This window comes from Cetorhinus maximus, chromosome 7 (assembly GCF_964194155.1).
Source record: "Cetorhinus maximus chromosome 7, sCetMax3.hap1.1, whole genome shotgun sequence".
NCBI lineage: Eukaryota > Metazoa > Chordata > Chondrichthyes > Lamniformes > Cetorhinidae > Cetorhinus > Cetorhinus maximus.
This window is the reverse complement of record NC_135885.1, coordinates 52,607,467-52,626,160: the sequence shown is the minus strand read 5'-3', so window position 1 is coordinate 52,626,160 and position 18,694 is coordinate 52,607,467. Positions and strand designations below refer to the sequence as shown.

Sequence of the window (18,694 nt, the reverse complement as noted above, 5' to 3'; positions counted from 1 at the left end):
CAAGTTTTGTTGCTAACATGCACACGCAGACTTCCATTAGATAGTTCAAACAATGGCAGATGCACTATTTGGACTACAGTGCTGACGATAGTGACTTTGCGAACTTTGGCAAATTCGTGCGTGTGCTGTAATCTGTTGTTGCGAGTGCATCAAATTTTAAAAACATTAATTCGTGTAATTTTTGTTAAAATTAAATCTGTTTCAGGTGGGGATTTTTCTTGCCTTGGTGAAATTATTTAACTATGCAGCTAAATCTAGGGACCAAAGTTACGTGACTGCTCCTGTTGGCTCCCGCCATAACTCCTGTGGACTTCTGCCAGAACTGGCACTAATTCTCCCTGTACCCAGACATGCCGGCCTTGGGTCTGTTCTAGGTGCCCTACTTTGCGGCAGAGTCTTCATCCATCCTGAAGCAAGTCACCGGAACAAAAGCAGTTCCCATATTGTCCTCCTTATAGGCATCCACTGTACATTTGGAGATTGGTGCACTGAGTGAGAGAGCTTCGTGATGGGCAAAAGGGGTCTTTACCAGGGTAAAGATGCAGATCAGGATCATGGCCTGGACCCCAAACATATGGCAATAGTTATTTTGATAGGACTGGGTGAGGGAACTTGGCGTCCTCAGGATAGGAAAGTCACACTGCAATTTTCAGTGTTTGGGAATTGGTAGGCACTGCTAATATAGATTAAGTGCCATCACCTGACCCTGCGTCCTTCAACAGCATCAGTGCTGGAGGGCACTGTCAGGCAAGATCCAATTTAAAGTGTAGTCATTTTTTGGCCTTGCATGTTAACATAGTTTCACGGTAGTCATTTCAATATGAACTAATTCCACCAACAAACATACATAACACCCAATATACAACAGCATCAATAAACTGGAATGGCCAAAAGTGAAATTTCTATCAGTTCAAAAGCAAACAAGGATCACTTACTCCTCCCAGTCTGAATCGGACATGAACACCAGCAGCACTGTCCAGTAATTCTGCCTGTGAATATGTAGTAGCAATGAATTTAGGTTACACTGTGTAAACTTTCTAGAATCCTCATCTGTATATTTTAAATTTAACTGTGTAGCAGAGTCACAATTCAGTATTTGACATCAGTCAACTTATCAAAATACATTGCAACAAATGTTAATTGTGACAATATTTTATTTAAGACACAGGAAATTATTAAAATGCACAGGAACCCTAAACACCCAAAAAGAGAGACAGAGTATGAAAATGTAAATATACCAGAGAACCTTCTGTTGATATTTGTGAGTAGGATAATACGCAGGGTTTGGGGTTGGGGCCCTGACATTGGGATCAAATGGGGATCAACAACCACACACTGGCCTGAATTTTCAGCTCAGTGGGCGAGCGTGATCGGCAGGCCCGGGAACGGCCGGGAAACAGGCCCCTGACCACGATCAGCCCATGACCGCGATTTCACGTTGGCTGGCCAATTAAGGCCCGCCCAGCATGAAACACGGCTTCCCAATGGTTGGGAAGGGCTGGGCAGGGGGCCGGTCAGCCACTGGGTCCAATGGCAACTCGGCGACCAGTTTAAAAATGGCACAGGCAGCCCCTTGAAGGCCACCGGTAAAGAAGCATACAGTCTGCGTTGCGGAGACGGCATTAATGACCTCGACAGCGGCTGGAGACACCAGGCGGGAGGTTAGGTTGAGTGGACACTCGGTCCCGCGCTTTTCTGACGAGTGCCTTGCGCTCCTCCTGGAGGAGGTGGCTGCCAGGCGAGACACCATTGTGCCAAGGGACAGAAGGAGGAGGCCACCACATCTGACAAAGAAAGCCTGGGAGCAGGTGGCAGCCCAGGTCAGCAGCCATGACATTGTGTGGCGCACATGGGTGCAGTGCTGCAAGAGATTCAATGACCTGCTGTGCTCAGGAAGGGTGAGTACCATGTTGGCATGGGTCAGTGTGGTGAAGTGTTAAGGACTGGCCGTCCCCCTGTGGAGCTCAGGGCTGTTAGAATCTGAGTGCCAACTGTCAATGACGCCGAAGCTAGCCAAGGGGGTAAGCCCTGGCAGCTTGGACCAAATGCCTTGCGGCTCGAGGGCCACGACTCGGATGTGACCTGGCAGGTGTTCCTCAAGTGGGGTTGGCCAGGCTGCAATGGAGCTACAGATAGAGAGTGGACTAATCAATGCTCCTTGTCCTTTCAGGAGAAGACAAGCCTTAACCAATTGGAGAGGTCAAAGATAGGCAGTGGCTTGCCCAACCTGCTGCTGCTGACCAGGTTCGAGCAGGGTGCCTTGGAGTTGGAGAGCCGGCACACTCCAGGTGCAACCGGCCGCGGAGGGACTGGGATGTCAGACAAAGGTAAGAGCGCAGTGCACAAAGGTAAGAGCGCAGTGCACAGAGGTGAGCGTTTCGGCTTGTGCAACCATTCTAGTATAGTTTCTTCATGTATGGGAGCCTCAAAGCTGGAGTCCCCATTGATCATTGAAGGACAATGGCACCGTGATGCAGATCTCCATTGTCTCACTAGGTTGTCTGGCATGCACACTGACAGAGCGATGACTTTAACTAACAGCATGTCCTTGTTCTCCCTTTGATTCGCCAGCACACACGCATTCTCAGGACCCAGAAGGGCCACCTCTGATGCCACAGGACCACAGGGCTTCATCTGCATCACACCCACACTCAGAACCAGGCACCAACACAGATACCAGCACCTTTGTGGGCGTTAGATCTTCAGCTACATTTTCGGTGCGCATTAGTGAGGGCCCTTCACACTCGCTTGAGGTGCAGGCAGAGACAGAAAGTGCCCAGGGGGTCGGCACTCGGAGGATTGCTAGGGACCAGGATGATGCTGGGTCAAAGGCAGATGATGAGCCTCTGGAGTTGTCCATTAGGTGGTAGATGCTGGATGTCCAGCAGGATGTGCGGGAGGATCTGGCGGAGATCCATGAGGGTATGTGTGCCATGGTCTCTGTTGTGGGGGAGTCCATGCAGAGCATGAGCACTGCGTTGACCCTCATCGCCGAGCGCACTGCCTCCTCCATGGAGAGAGTGGCAACTCTCATGGAGAGGCAGATCCAGGGACAGAATCAGGGGTTCTTGGGGTTGCGCTTGGACCTGCAAGCCCTCACACAGGCAATAACCTCAGGTGGTCAGTGCCAATGTGGGAGATGGATGAGGCACACAGTATCCCAGCTAGGTGCCTGTCCATCAATGGTGAGCAGGGAGGTCCAGAGCAACTTTACGTTGGCGCACAACCTGCTTGTCGTCTCTGCGGGCTCCTCTCAGCGCACTCCGGATGACGGTAGCAGCTCCTCCGCTCCTCTGCCAGTGACGGTGGCATCTGATGAGGCTGCGATGACTGGGTGATGCCAGCCATGACACAGGCCACTCCCTCCCAGGCAGCGCCAGCACGGGCTCCACTGGCCAGAGAACGACCCCAAGGTCATCAAGGCCTACAAGACACCAGAGTCAGCAGGCTGTCTCCAATGCCACTGTCAGCGAGGTGACAGGCACCAAGACATAGCACTCGCAAACGTAATTTTAAGGCACCATGAGCACAAGAGGGACAGTTCATGGGTGCGCGTGCCCCCAGTTTCATTTTATTCTTCGTCTCATCCGACGGCTCAACAAGAAATTTTTTCTCTTTCTCTCAAGTGCTAAGGAACGCAAGCTCCAACAATTCATCGACACCAACACCCATTCAGGACCCTCCACCCCTGCCTGTCCCTCTGTCCCCACCCCATCTTCCAATCCCAGCCCCGGCTGTGTATTCACTATACCCCCTGACCTTCCCCTCTCCGACGCTGAACGTTCAGTGCTCAGCAAAGGACTTAGTTTCATACCCTTACGCCCTCATCTCAATGAATTTCGTGCTCGGCACGATGCTGAACTCTTCTTCCGCCGCCTTCGTCTCCGTGCTCACTTCTTTGGGCAGGAGTCCTCTCCCCGTTCAACGGATCCTTTTACCCACCTCCAATATTCTCCCTCCACCTGGACCCCTCCCTCTGGATTCTTACCTTCTCTTGATCTTTTCATTGAGAACTGTCGGCGTGACATTAGTTGTCTCAATTTCTCTGCTCCTCTCACCCATTCTAACCTGTCTCTCTCTGAACTTACTGCACTACGTTCTCTCAGGTCCAACCCTAACATTGTCATCAAACCCGCTGACAAGGGTGGTGCTGTTGTTGTCTGGCACACTGACCTCTACCTCGCGGAGGCTGAGCGTCAACTCGCAGACACTTCCTCCTACCTCTCCCTGGACCATGACCCCACCACTGAACATCAAGCCATTGTTTCCAGGACTGTCACTGACATCATCTCCTCTGCAGATCTTCCTTCCACAGCTTCCAACCTGATAATCGCCCAACCTCAGACGGCCTGCTTCTACCTCCTACCCAAAATCCACAAACAGGACTGTACTGGCAGACCGATCGTGTCAGCCTGTTCCTGCCCCACGGAACTCATTTCTCACTATCTTGACTCCAGTCTCTCTCCCTTTGTCCAGTCCCTTCCCACCTACATCTGTGATTCCCCTGACACCTTACGTCACATCAACAATTTCCAGTTCCCTGGCCTCAACTGCCTCCTCTTCACCATGGACGTCCAATCCCTCTACAACTCCATCCCCCACCAGGATGGTCTGAGGGCTCTCAGCTTCTTCCTCGAACAGAGGCCCAAACAATACCCATCCACCACTACTCTCCTCCGTCTGGCTGAACTTGTTCTCACACGGAACAATTTCTCCTTTAACTCCTCTCACTTCCTCCAAATAAAAGGTGTGGCTATGGGTACCCTCATGGGCCCCAGCTATGCCTGTCTCTTTATGGGGTATGTGGAACATTCCTTGTTCCAGTCCTACTCCGGCCCCCTCCCACAACTCTTTCTCCGGTACATCGATGATTACTTCGGTGCTGCTTCATGCTCTCGTTGGGACCTGGAAAAATTTATTAATTTTATTTCCAATCTCCACCCCTCCATCATTTTCACATGGTCCATCTCTGACACTTCCCTTCCCTTCCTTGACCTCTCTGTCTCAATTTCTGGTGATAGACTGTCCACCAATATCCATTATAAGCCTACCGACTCCCACAGCTACCTCGACTACAGCTCCTCACACCCCGCTTCCTGTAAGGACTCCATCCCATTCTCTCAGTTCCTTCGCCTCCGTCGCATCTGTTCTGATGATGCTACCTTCAAAAACAGTTCCTCTGACATGTCCTCCTTCTTCCTTAGCCGAGGTTTTCCACCCACGGTAGTTGACAGGGCCCTCAACCGTGTCCGGCCCATCTCCCGCGGATCCGCCCTCACGCCTTCTCCTCCCTCCCAGAAACATGATAGGGTCCCTCTTGTCCTCACTTATCACCCCACCAGCCTCTGCATTCAAAGGATCATCCTCCGCCATTTCAGCCAACTCCAGCATGATGCCACCACCAAACACATCTTCCCTTCACCCCCCCTGGTGGCATTCCGTAGGGATCATTCCCTCTGTGACACCCTGGTCCACTCCTCCATCACCCCCTACTCCTCAATCCCCTCCTACGGCACCTCCCCATGCAAACGCAGACTGGGTGACCGCTTTCCAGAACACCTTCGATCTGTCCGCAAGCATCACCCAGACCTCCCTATCGCTTGCCATTTTAACACTCACCCTGCTCTCTTGCCCAGATGTCTGTCCTTGGCTTGCTGCATTGTTCCAGTGAAGCTCAACGCAAACTGGAGGAACAACACCTCATCTTCCGACTACAGCCTTCCGGGCTGAATATTGAGTTCAACAACTTTAGATCTTGAACTCCCTCCTCCATCCCCACCCCCTTTCCGTTTCTTTCCCCTCCTTTTTGTTTTTTCCAATAATTTATATAGATTTTTCTTTTCCCACCTATTTCCATTATTTTTAAATGTATTCCACCCATCTCTTATTTCACCCTACCCCCACTAGAGCTATCTTGCTTGTCCTGCTCTCCACCCTTAATTAGCACATTCTTTTAGATATCACCACCTTCAACACCTCTTTGTTGTTTTGTCTGTGACATCTTTTAGTTATCTCCTCCTATCACTGCTTGCTTGTCCCAACAACACCCCCCCTTCTTTACCCCCCCTTAAACCAGCTTATATTTAACCCCCTTCCCTATTTTTACTTAGTTCTGTTGAAGGGTCATGAGGACTCGAAACATCAACTTTGCTCTTCTCCGCTGATGCTGCCAGACCTGCTGAGTTTTTCCAGGTATTTCTGTTTTTGTTTTGGATTTCCAGCATCCGCAGTTTTTTGTTTTTATCACAGTTCACGGGTGATTTTTTGTTCAGTTATGTTTGGTTTATATGTCTACTGGTGTGGACATCAACACCAGCAATGGTCATGTCAATGTGATTTGAACGTGACAATAACATTAAATTTACTTTTGCTGTGATGGCCTGAATATGCTTCACCTTTTATTCTCGGTGCAGGGTACGCCAGTGTGTAGTACTGGACACGAGTGGCTCTAAACTTTATGCACAGGCACTGAGTGGACTTTGGGTTCACATGACAGGGGCATTACGGACATCCTGGATGGAGGCGGCAGCCCTGGCATGAGGTGGGAACAGATCTTCGGTAGCCTAGCTGAAGGGGCGTTGTATCAAGGCACCCCTGGTGTCCCTGCCTCCCTGCAGGTTACCGAGGTCCGCCTCCATGCCCTCAGCGTTCTCCTCACCATGCTCCTCTTCTGACTCACTACTGGATTGATCCTCTGTGGCCTGTGCAGCTGCCTCAAGATCCTCTTCCTCCAGTGGGTCCCCCCTTTCCAGTGCCAGATTGTGGAGAGCGCAGCATGCAACCACTATCAGGGACATCTGCACTGGGGGGCATTGCAGGGCTCCCCCTGAACGGTCCAGACATCAGAAGCGCAGCTGCAGAAGACTTATGGTCCTCCCTATCACCGCCCTTGTAGAGGCATGACTCCCATTATAACACTGCTCTGCCTCTGTTCTTGGGTGGCAGAGAGGCATCACAAGCCACCTTTTCAATGGATAGCCCTTGTTACCCAGCAGCCATCCATCCAGCCACACTGGAGCCATGAACAACCTCGGCACCTGCGAGTGTCTGAGTGTAAGCATCATGGACAATGCCAGGGTACCTTGCACAGACTTGCAGAATATACTTCCTGTGGTCACAAACTATCTGCATGTTCACGGAGTGGAATCCCTTCCTGTTGACAAACCCAGCTGACCTGCTGGTGCCTTGATGGCCACGTGTGCAGTCAATGGCACCCTGGATGCTGGGGAACCCAGCAATCACTGCAAACCCTCTGGCTCACTCAGCCTGGCTGGCCTCATCCGTAAGGAAATGAATAAATATCATGACCCACCTGAACAGAGCTTCTGTCACCAGCTTGACGCAACTGTGGACAGCTAATTGGGAGACTCCACACAGATCCCCCGCTGAGCCCTGAAAAGAGCCGGAGGCACAGAAGTTGAGGACCACTGTGACCTTCAGAGTCACTGGCATGAGGTGTCCACCCACATAGTTGAGGTGATCTCGGGCCCAACGATATAATAAATGGAGGTCACAGTCTCCCTCGAGAGGCGGAGCTTCCTTCGGCATTGCACGTTGGACATATTGAGGTAGCTGCATGGCCACCTGTAAACCCTGACAGCAGGATAGTGGCGTCTTCTGCAGCCCCTTCTGCCTTGGTCTCCCTGCTGGCCCTGCACTCCAAACGCCTGCGCCTCTCCGCCCACAGGTTGCTCCCCTGGAAGCTGCATAGGGACACCTCGGCCTCCTCTCCCTTCTGCCCCTCTCTTCTTCCTCAGAGGAGGTGCCACCAATGGAGACCAGAATCCCCATTACTATGGCAACAGAAAGCTGTCAGATACCTGGAAGGGTCCACACGGTCAAAATCCTCCAGGGGCCTTGAAGACACCAATGAGTCTTCACATGCAGCCTGAAAATCCTAACAATGAAGCCCTGAAGTATCAGTAAGCAACCAGCAGCAAACTACCTCCAAAACTCCTCACTACTCACGATGACAATGCCGCTGACCTTTTTTTAATCCTGCTCTTGGATGAGGTTTTGCAAAATGTTGGCTGCCCACCTGCCCGTTTTGCCTGTGCAATGAGTGTGAAATCGCACAGACAGTGCGAAATCTTGGTTAATTACCTTTTTAATGGCCTTAAGTGGTCTTTTAATTGATGGTGGGCACGGCTCCGACACCCGCGCACACCCGCCGACCAAAATATCGCGCAGAGTACGAGATTACATCGGGACACTCGGACGACCCCATTTCATGCGATTTCACACCCGATCAGCATAAAATTCAGCTCACTCTGTGGGGAATAGTCAGCTGACAGTGATTTTTCTTGAACTGGCCAATTAGTGGCCAGAGGGCCTGCTCACCATCCAATTAAGGGCAGGCTCTATGTCCCCTTCCAATTGGTCTCGGACAATAAGCCTTAATTAGCCTTTAATTCCCATTACTTGGCTACCCTTCCTTGCGGGCAAGTAGCCCCACCGACTCTGACCCCGTCTCCGGGAAAATAGCCCAGGGGCAGGATAGTGCCGGCAAACTGGCCCATGACATTAATTTTTTCTCCTGCCCACCTCTGTGCTCACTTCCAATCCTGCACAATACCTTTCCATTTGTCCCACCCTCTCTCAACCTACCGTTGACATGTTCCTAGCCTGCGCCTTGAGAGGAAAGACTGCTTAAACTCATGATATCAAATTATGATAAGGGAAGGCATTATTCAACTGGCTGCAACCACTGGGTTTAACATTTGTTAAAATTTAGGTAATGTGGCTGGAGGTGAATATTGCTAGCAGAGAAAAGGACAACAGACTGAAGTTAAGCCAATGGCAAAGCTAACAAGTTGCATAGTAGCACCTGAGGTTTTTATCCCGCACGGATCATCCCAACCCTGGTTGGGCAGGGAATTGTACGACGGAGGCGGCAGGACAAGGTATGTCCACTTCCCTGTGGGAGGGTGGGAAATCTGGAGTGGTCGGGGCTGATCCAGGTGGGGTGAGGTGGTCTCGGTGGGGTGAGCATGATCATGATCCAGGTGAGGTGGTAGTCAATCCTGGGGTATGACTGGGGAAGGGGGTGGTGATCGATCTGCACTGGGGGCATGATTCCGAAGTCCCAGGAAGAGGAAGTGGTCAGATCCTGGAATCTGGGTGGAGAAAGAAATTGGAGGCCCCGTAGGGAATGTCAGGGGGGAGGTTGGAAGGATGGGGGCAGGGTGCCCAATTGCAGGGTGTTGCCCAGGCAGGCACATTGGATCCAGCAGGTAAGTGAAAATACACTCACCTCCTGGGTCCTACAATCCCCGTCTGGGTTTAGCTGTTGGGTTTCCATATTTTAGGGATGTTATGAGATTTTCATGAAATTATCTTGTTTTTCTGGGTTAACATTCTAAATCTTTATTAGCATCTCTTCATATATACAGTCAGGTTCACCAACATCAATAGCAATGTTACGATCCTGTTAAGGTTTAAAGAGAAATCTGAATATCCAGTGATTAACCAAAAGAACTACGTCACAAGTTTTCATGTTTTTTCAAACAAAAACAAACTTTATTGAATATAAAATTTAAACAAAGCAACCCCCATTAACACTATAATTTATAAATATTTATGCTATGAATGCAGTTTTACTTTTTGCTTCCCCCAAGAGTTCTCTTATGCATTACAAAAATCTTTGAGTTTCATTCACTTTTCCTGGGACCAACCCAAAGGTATGCCACAGTCCTCTGGAACTTACTTTAATTCTCCTCAGTATTCCAGCTTTCTCCAAGGTACACAATTTATGGGGATCCTTCCATTAGCTTTTGGCTAAGGGACCCTCCTATTTTCTTTATAGACCTTGTGACTATTGACTCTTCAGCTCCTTGTCCTGGCTTTGGATATACATGGACCTCTTTTTCCCAGTCTGCTCCCACAGCTTCTCCACAGCTCTTTCTAAGATAACTATTCAAGTTGAGTGCTTTCTTCCACAAGACTCTGAGGGCCACTGTAGATTTCTTCCTCTAGGTTCAAACCAGGCAAATCTTCCAGCTTTTATCCCCCTCATGAATTCTAAACTGAACTGCCTGCTTCTGTCAGCAAAAACACACTGATAAATTAAACAAAAGAGCCTCCTAACCAAGATTTCACCCTGAATCACTATCTCAATGACAACATGGCACGCTTTTGGATGATTCAAACAGAAATACAAACAAAATATTTTATCTTCAACACAACTCTTTGATTCTGCAACCCATCTGAATAATTTATATTGTTAATGGAGCTTTACGACTCTTTCTCCAGACTCCCTGGCCACATTATAAGCTTAGTGATGGATTATTCATTGTTCAAGTTTTTTCACCAACAATTCTGACCTTGCATAACAAACACAGATTAGTTTTTAAGTGTAATAAACCCAGGCTTGTTTGAGTTGCATATATATCAGAATTGTTGAACAGTTTTTCAATCAAATGCCCCCATTTTCTACAGTTAAAATATTAATTCCTAAAACTACAAGTTATATTTTAAAATATATAAATCATGTACTTGATTTTTCCAACAACAGAGATTTGCAAACTTTAGAAAAATTAAAAACTTGTTGAAACATCTAAAGGTCTTTTTATTTCGTAGATTATTGGTGTAAAATAATGGAAAAATAAAATGATGTATGGCCAAAGTAAGATGGAGATATATATCCATCCATTTTATTTTTTGTGTTGAATGTCTAAAGATCTGTGATAAAATCTGATAGTTTTAAGCACACATGGAGCAGATTTTTAACTGTGGCGTACTGTTTCCAATGGCAGGACAGAAAGTGGATGCCACTTCCACTCTCTTGCTTTTTGCTGGTTCCCATGTGGTTCCAATTAAAATTTAAAGTGCCAGTGGCAAGGACATGTGCAAGCATGCGGCAGGGTAAGATTTTCAGTGGTGAAACCTGCCATCAGCTGACATTGCAGCAGGTATGGGTGGGCTATAAAAGAGCCTTCTGGACAAACAGGGATGCTGTTCATCATGGGCACAACTTTCCTGCCCAACTCCATTGCTATTAACATAAAAGACTTATTGAGAGCGAAAGGTGACAAAGATGTTTTTTAAATTTAAATTTCACATGTAAATGTTTTGCATTGCTTTGGATTCACTTTATTCATGTGTGCATCATCATTATTTGTTGAGATTAACTTAGTCGCAGAGCTAAATGTACTGGCCCGCCTCATCATTAGCACAGATTGATGGTTACAGGGGAGGTAGGGACATTTCTTTATTCTCAAAGAAACAATATTGTGCTTTTTGTTCAATCTTTATTAAATTTTCATATTTGTATCCAGTGTTGTATTGGCCACTCTGTGGGACATGGCTGAACAAGCAGGTTCAGTTGGCCTTCCATTCTATGCACTGTAAAGGACATTAACTGAGATCACTCTCTGCAGGGATAATTGAAAAGTTGTAGGTGGAAGCAAAGTCCCATAAGGACTCTGTCAGCTAACATCCATAGATAGAACCACAAGTGGACAGTACTGTCACCACCCTTTAGGCCCCTCATATTCTTACCATGCCTGATTGTTCCCACCAACACCCATTACACCCAGGATGCCAAACCCTTCCCATTTCACTCCTTCAAGCCCTGATCCCACCCTCTGTCCTTGGATCCCTCTTCCAATCCTCCATGCCCCCAATCCCACTCCACACACTTCCTTCACCACTGGCTTGACCTTGCCTGTCCAAAGTCTCCATGCAAGCTGCCATTCTTCTGCTCCCCTCCCTTGTGCTGCAGAGTTCAACAAGGAAAACTGCTGACCTCAGACACAACTGCACAAAGTCGGCTGCTGCATTACCTTTAAACAAACATGAACTGGGTACCATGAGATTCTTGTGTGCCGCTGACTATATCGCGAAGGTCGTAAGTAATTATAAAAAGTTTGAAAACTCATGGCATTTAAATGTATTACAAATAGGAACCTGCCATAGGACGGTGTGAAGCCTAACCCGCCACAAACATGCTGCTGAATTAATTTCTAAATTTGCACCCGCTTTCAGGAAGTGAAATTTCAGCTCCCGTCTAATTAAGTCAATCCGTCTGCCACATTTCCTGCTCTTGAAGGCCCCATAATATTACCCCCATGGTTTTTCTTACCTCGATTGGGTTAACACATCTCATCATAAACTGAGGGTTTCCTCGCCCTCTAAAATTAATCATATTCTTGTAATGCTTAAACAGCTGTGTATCCTGCAAACAGCAAAACAAATTTTGTAGTTACATCAATATAGCTAAAAATAATGCAAATTCCTCAACTGTACCAAAAGAGAATATGTCAGTTAATTTAATTCAAACATTGAAAAATGTGAAGTTTACTTATTGGCGTAATACGCAGGTAGAGGCAGAAACTTAGAGCAGTTCTTCCAAGAATGTGAAAGAACTGTAACTCACAAGCACTGGAACAGAAGTAAGATTTTATTTTTTCACCATTCTGCTTCCTGGAGTGTGCTGACTTACATTGGAATGTGGTTCCATGGACACTGGAAAAGCCTCCTTCACTAGAACCAGATGGCCTTTTCTCACGTGTGAACAAAGAGCATCAACAGGTATGTTTGACCATTGCTGGGGTTGGGGGAGCACAAATGTCACATATTTGAATTGTGATTCATAATTAAGGTACATGTGCAATTGATTAATTTGAATCAAATTTAAATTTCAAGTTGTCGAAGTTCCATGGGATTTCTTCTGGGTGTCCACCACAGCTCTAGTAGAAGACAGAAACCCTGGTCAAGATTTTAACTCATTCAAAATCCACCCAATCACACAGAGTTAAAATCGAGCCCCCTGAATCAAACCCAATCTATTTAAAGAATCCTAAATGATACAGCAAGTTTATTTAATGAGTAGCTAACCAAATAGATCAGGAAAGCCCTAGTTTTGATCTCCAATATGTGCTGAATTAGCTGATCTCATTGTGGTAAAGTGCTACAATTGCCCTCAGCACATGTGGAAGCAAGGGGAAAAACATCCAGGGTTTCCATCCCTGATTTGTATCCAATAACACTTGCGAGGCACCCCCACAGACAAAACTTTTTCAAATATTTACTGCCAAGACTGACATAAATAATGGCCATTTGGGAATGCACATGAGGACCTTTGCACTTATGCAATTGTACCCCAGCAAACAGTTGATGCCTTCAGGGAAGAAGGTGAGAAAATTGATAAGAAGTTCCTTCCCTCCCTCATACACTAACATAGTTTGACAAGCGGAGCAGCAGAATCAACATTGCAGGTGATAAAAATTGCAAAAGCATTATTACCTTGTAAGCTACTGTGAATCAACACTAGATGTCAGCTCTTGTCAACATAACTCTCCAAAGTGCTGCACTGTACCTTGTACTTTCAAACAGAACTTGTCATGTCTTAGTTTGTTGGTCTGTATGCATTTTTGGAAATTTCTGTACCTGACATACCACAATGCATATCCACAGGAGAGTATTTGTCTGCAGCCCTTGGAGTTTGATTAACACTAACTGCAAACCACTAAAGATTCTCAAACCAGGAATCAGCAAGGGTTTTAAAACGTACTGGAAACTGGAATATTCTTACCTAGATTGTGCTACTAGATATAACATTTTATGTAGGTGTCAAATGCTTGAATACTGGTGCATTGAAGTAATTAAATAAAAACTTTACTGCATGGAGAAGAGATCTTGATTTATGGACTCACTCCATCTCCCTCTAGGCAATTTCTCTATTATAATAACATTTCTCAATTATGTGACATAGTGTGGTCTATTTTGATTTTTGAAATGTTGAATGGCAGAGTACACCCAACCACCCAATTAAGAGATGGTGGTCCCAGTGATTTTGAAGCTCTCCTTTACATTTGCCAGGTGAGCAGCTAGGCATCCCAACAAAGCTTGCGTTTCAGCAAGGGAAACCGGGCCAGAGCTGCCACCAGGAAGGCAAGTTGGGGGGCAGGGAGTTGGGTATTTGATGAGGTATCAAGGGGGGTCCTAGAGTGACAGTGGGCCCTCCTGCTCATCCCTGACCCCCAAAGTGAATTTAACATTTACTTTTGGCAGGCCTCCTACATTGTCTTTGATGGTCCAACCAGTTCTACCTGAAATGGTAACTGGATCCTATTTATGGCATTGGGTACCAATTTCCATATTAAAAGGGGTCTAAGCCCTTGAATCAGGTGGAAGGATTGGACACACAGGTGTAGGATGCTTTTAAAATAGAACTGCCTATATTATCGCGAGTGTTAGTGGGGTGTTGAAGTCACAGACCCCACTTTGAGGCCATTAACATCAGGTCAAAATCAACCCCTAGAGACTGAATTCATGCAAAGAGTTGGAAAATATCCCTAGAGCCAAAATCAAATTTAATCAGCAGCCCATATCCTGTGTCTCAGAATGAAGCAGGATTCCAGCTGTGTACCACTAAGATACAGTCAACAAAGCCATTCACTGAGCTGAATTTTACGGGCCACCCGCGGGTGGGAAAGCAGGCGGTTGGACCCATAAATTAGGGCGCCGTGCCATCTGCAGTGCATTTGTCATCTCCTCATCTCCCGCCCCCACTGCGACTTTATGAGTGGCAAGGGAGGTATGGGTGGATCACCTGTCTGGGGCCCAAATGAGTGGAAAATTAATGCCCAGTTAAAGGCTTCATCTCACTGCCATTCTGATTTAATGGGTGGAAGGAGAGGCTGACACTCAATGTTCAGCCCAGCAGGTTTAACCCTGCAGTCTGCTGGTTAGTTAAAGGAGGGATGTTTCTTTCCGGGGCCCCAATGCCAATTGGAGGTCCCGCCCCAATTTTGTCTCCCTGTATCCACTCCACCCCTGCCCTGTCAACATGCTTCCCACCATCCACCCCACCTCCCACCCTCCCCAGGGCCTGTCCGGCTGGCTGCAGCAAGATCCCAGACTTACCTGAATGTCCAGGTCCATTGCTTAATGCCATCTCCTTGGCCTACCTGCAGTATCAGCAGTGGCCAGCACTCCTGCTGGCCCTGCTGGTGGGTAGAGCTGCTGGCCTCCAATTAGCAAGCAGCTCTTTGAGGCAGAACTTCCTCCTGGAGATGGACAGAAATCATGCCCCGTACAAATTAAAGGCCTGTCGCCCCAAAGCTTAAAGTGGGACAAGGCAGCTAAGCAGGGGCGTGCTCGCTTCCAGCATTTACACTGGGGTGCGGGAAGCCTGTCCTCAGCATATAATCTAGACCACTGTGTTTTAAATTGGCTTTGGCATTACAATCCTGCTAAGTGGACTGCTGATGTAGAAGTAACTGTTATAGTTAGCTATTGGAACGACCCTTTGCATATTGCCTTAAAGAATTTAATGGTACATTACCCCAATACCATGAAACAGCGTATCCTCCTGTTAAGAGTTCAAAGACTTCAGTGTTTCTAGTCTAATGTCTTTATTGAACTGTGTGTAAGATGGTTCCCCCCCTCTGCCATGAGGCACAGGTCACATGACTATAGCAGACCAGATAGTAACGTAGTAGTGAATGCATTTCAAAACCGAAACATCCCCCCTTTCATAAAGAACAAAAGACAGATTTGCATGCACTATCATGTGTAACTGAGTTACCCAATTTATCCACTACGCCACAACTATTCTTATGCATTAACAAACTGTTCGCTATTCTGATCGGTCGTTGCAAATGCAATGCATACATAGTCGTTAAATCATGCAGGTCTCTTAATGGATGCAGGCGTGTTATCATTGGGTGTTCGTCTGGGTGATGTTCCTTCTCCGGCGAGCGTAATTCCCATGGCACTTGTTGCCATGATAACACTTGCTGTTGTTCTATTTCTGTTGTTGGGGACCGGTGGACCTCTGGGGCCGTTGGTCATTATGTACTCTGTGCAGCTGGTGAGATCCCATCTTCTAGGTCAGCCACCTGCAGTGAAGCTTTTCTAGTTGTTTGTATATGCCTGTGGTTGTGCCGGTATATTTGGTCGATCACTTCCACTGCATATGATCGTGATGACAACTGCTCTATGCATTTCCTAAGTTGCCACATGGGCTGACTCCTGTTGAGAGCATTGAAGCTTTGTATACTGACAGGCTTTCCAATGCTCAATTCTGGAAATGGCTTGGCAGTCTTGTCAAAATGAAATTTGGCTTTCTGCCGTTTCACCTTGATTTTTTTCACTCACGCCTGTCACTACTTCTGGCTTCAGTAGCTTTTTTGCTACTGGAAGAATAGTTTGGGTGCGACATGGACTATTTTCTATGCCTTCAGTCAGCGTGCTTCTCCACTTGAGGATTGCCTTGTATATATCTGTGCTAGATTTGCTCAATTTCTTGATGATTCCTTTGGCAATTTTCACTGCCGCCTCAGCCCTTCCATTCGACTGGAGAAAGTGCAGAGGTGATGTATAGTGTTGAATTTCCCAATCCTTTGTGAAGTGGTTGAATTCTTCACTCGTGAACTAAGGGCCATTGTCACTCGTCACAATGTTTGGAATGCCGTAATGACTGAAGTGCGCTTTCAGGCATTCGACTATCTCACTGGCCATCATTGAAGTCAGCTGGTCTAACTCCCAGTAGTCAGAATAGTAGTCTATGGTGACAAGTTCCTGCTAATGTGAAGAAGTCTAATCCCAGCTTCATCCATGGTCTGTCTGGGATGTCATGCATCATCAGCAACTCTCTAGCTTGTTTAGCTTGGTACTCGTTACAAGCACCGCACTGGCTGATGTGGTCTTTAATTTCATTGTTCAGGTTTGGCCAGTAGAGCGCTTCTCTTGCCTTCCTCAGACTCGATTCAATTCCTTAATGGCTTGCATGGATGTGCTTCAGCATCTCTCCTCTCATCTCCTTAGGAATAATGACTCTATTTCCTTTGTACAAGTTGCCATCTTGGGCTGTCAATTTATGTCGGTATGCCCAATATGCTCGTGACCACAGGTGTGTCCTTGATGCTCTCAGGCATCCTTTCATCATTACTTCTTGCAGCACTTGGAGAGTTGCATCTTGCTGGGTAATTTGCTTGATTTGAGCAATTTGTCAGATTCAATGTCTCTGCTGGGTTGATGACTTCCTGAGCATGTTGAACTGCTGCTTCACGTTAAATCTGGAAAATTTCATATTCTGTTGTAGCATCCTCCACTTTCTTCACTGGGAGTGCTGCTCTCAACAGGATGTCAGCAATGTGCGTCTGTTTCCCTTGCTTGTATGTCATGTCCAGATGATATCTCTGTAAATGAAGTAACATGCTTTACAGTCGTTCCGGAGCAGATAGTAACGATTTGAGAAAATTTGCTTTGAATTGGCTTGTGGTCAGACTCCACTGTTAGGTTGTCTTTCCCAAGCAGGTACAAATGCTCACAAGCAAAAACAATAGCCAGACATTCTTTCTCAATCTGAGCGTAGCGTCATTCAGTTTGCATTAACGCCCTGGATGCAAATGCAACTGGCTGTCCTTGCTGCATTAGGGCTGCTCAGAGACCTATCTCGCTGGCATCACAGTGGAAGGTGACTTCATCATTGACATCATATTACTTCAGCACTGGCATTGTCATCACTATTTGTTTGATTCTGGTGACCGCTGCATTTGTTCTATGCCCCAATATCACTGCATATCCTTGGCAGTGAGCTTGTGTAATGGTTCATACTCTGACGACAAATTAGGCAAAGATTTTGCTCAGTAGTTCATGAATTCCACAAATCGTTCCACTGCTTTCACATCTGTTGGTCGCTGCACTGCTGCTACAGCTCTCAACTTGTCAGGATCTGGGTGAAGATCTTTTGCTGCCAGTACATGATCTATGTACTTGACATCAGGCATTTTCAGTTGCAATTTTTTCTTGTTCAGCTTCAGGTTCATGTGGCGAACTCTCTCTAACAGTTGCACTAGATTCGGCTCGAGGTCAGATATGGTTTCTTCCATTGTGTCTCCTCATCCATAGACTAGCAGATCATCCACTATGGCTTCCATACTGGGAAGATCACTGACTATCTCATGCTGTCTGCATTGATACCCTTCTGGAGCTGTGGAAATACCAAATGGCATGCACAACCATCTGTATCTCCTGAACGGTGTACAGAAGGTAGTAAGAAAGCTGCTGCTTTCATCCAGCTTCACTTGTCAGTAATCATCCTTCACATCTAGGGTAGTAAAGATCTTTGCCTTTGCAAGCTGTGGCAAAATTCCTTTTATGGTTGGCATGGTGCAGTGAGATCTCTTTAAAGCTTTATTTAGATCCTTTTGCTGGGATTTTCCAGTCCCGGCCACAGCAGGAATAGTCACGGGTAGGATGGAAAATTTGACAGACCAGCAAAATTTCCAGTCCTGCCCGCCATAGGACCAGAAATTCCCGCCCAAAGTCAATGGACCTTTCGCTGGTCTGTCAAATTTTCTGTTCTGCCTGCAACGATTCCTGCCACAGGCGGGACTGGAAAATCCCAGCCTTTGGGTCTATGCATACTCTCAGATTTCCAGGTTGTTTCACTGCTACCATACTGCTAACCCAGTCTGTAGGAGTTGTCACTTTCTTGAATACTCCCTTCTTTTCCAGCTCTTCTATCTTGTTTTTTAGGCTTGACTTGAGAGCAGCTGGAACTGTTCTCGGCAGATGATGAATTGGTCTTACACGCTCATCTACTTCGAGATGATATTCACCACGTGGACATCCAAACCCTGTAAACACGTCTTTGTACTCCTCTAGGATCTGTTCAGTGGTCAGTGGTTTAGTACGTTGTGACATGTTGTAAATCTCTTTTGACATGTTTAGACTTACCAGT

The 18,694-nt window shown here is 46.9% G+C and overlaps 1 protein-coding gene across 1 annotated transcript in view; it reads right to left on the bottom strand.

Annotated features, from left to right (window-relative positions):
• The window catches only part of c7h11orf65 (chromosome 7 C11orf65 homolog), a 72,843-nt gene that overhangs the window by 20,881 nt on the left and 33,268 nt on the right, over positions 1-18,694 (bottom strand). Inside the window, exons 4-5 of the mRNA XM_078544864.1 lie at positions 12,083-12,175; positions 936-989 (exon numbers count right to left, since the gene is read on the bottom strand). Of these exons, the coding sequence (XP_078400990.1) occupies positions 936-989; positions 12,083-12,175 (147 nt within the window). The remainder of the gene's footprint in view (positions 1-935; positions 990-12,082; positions 12,176-18,694) is intronic.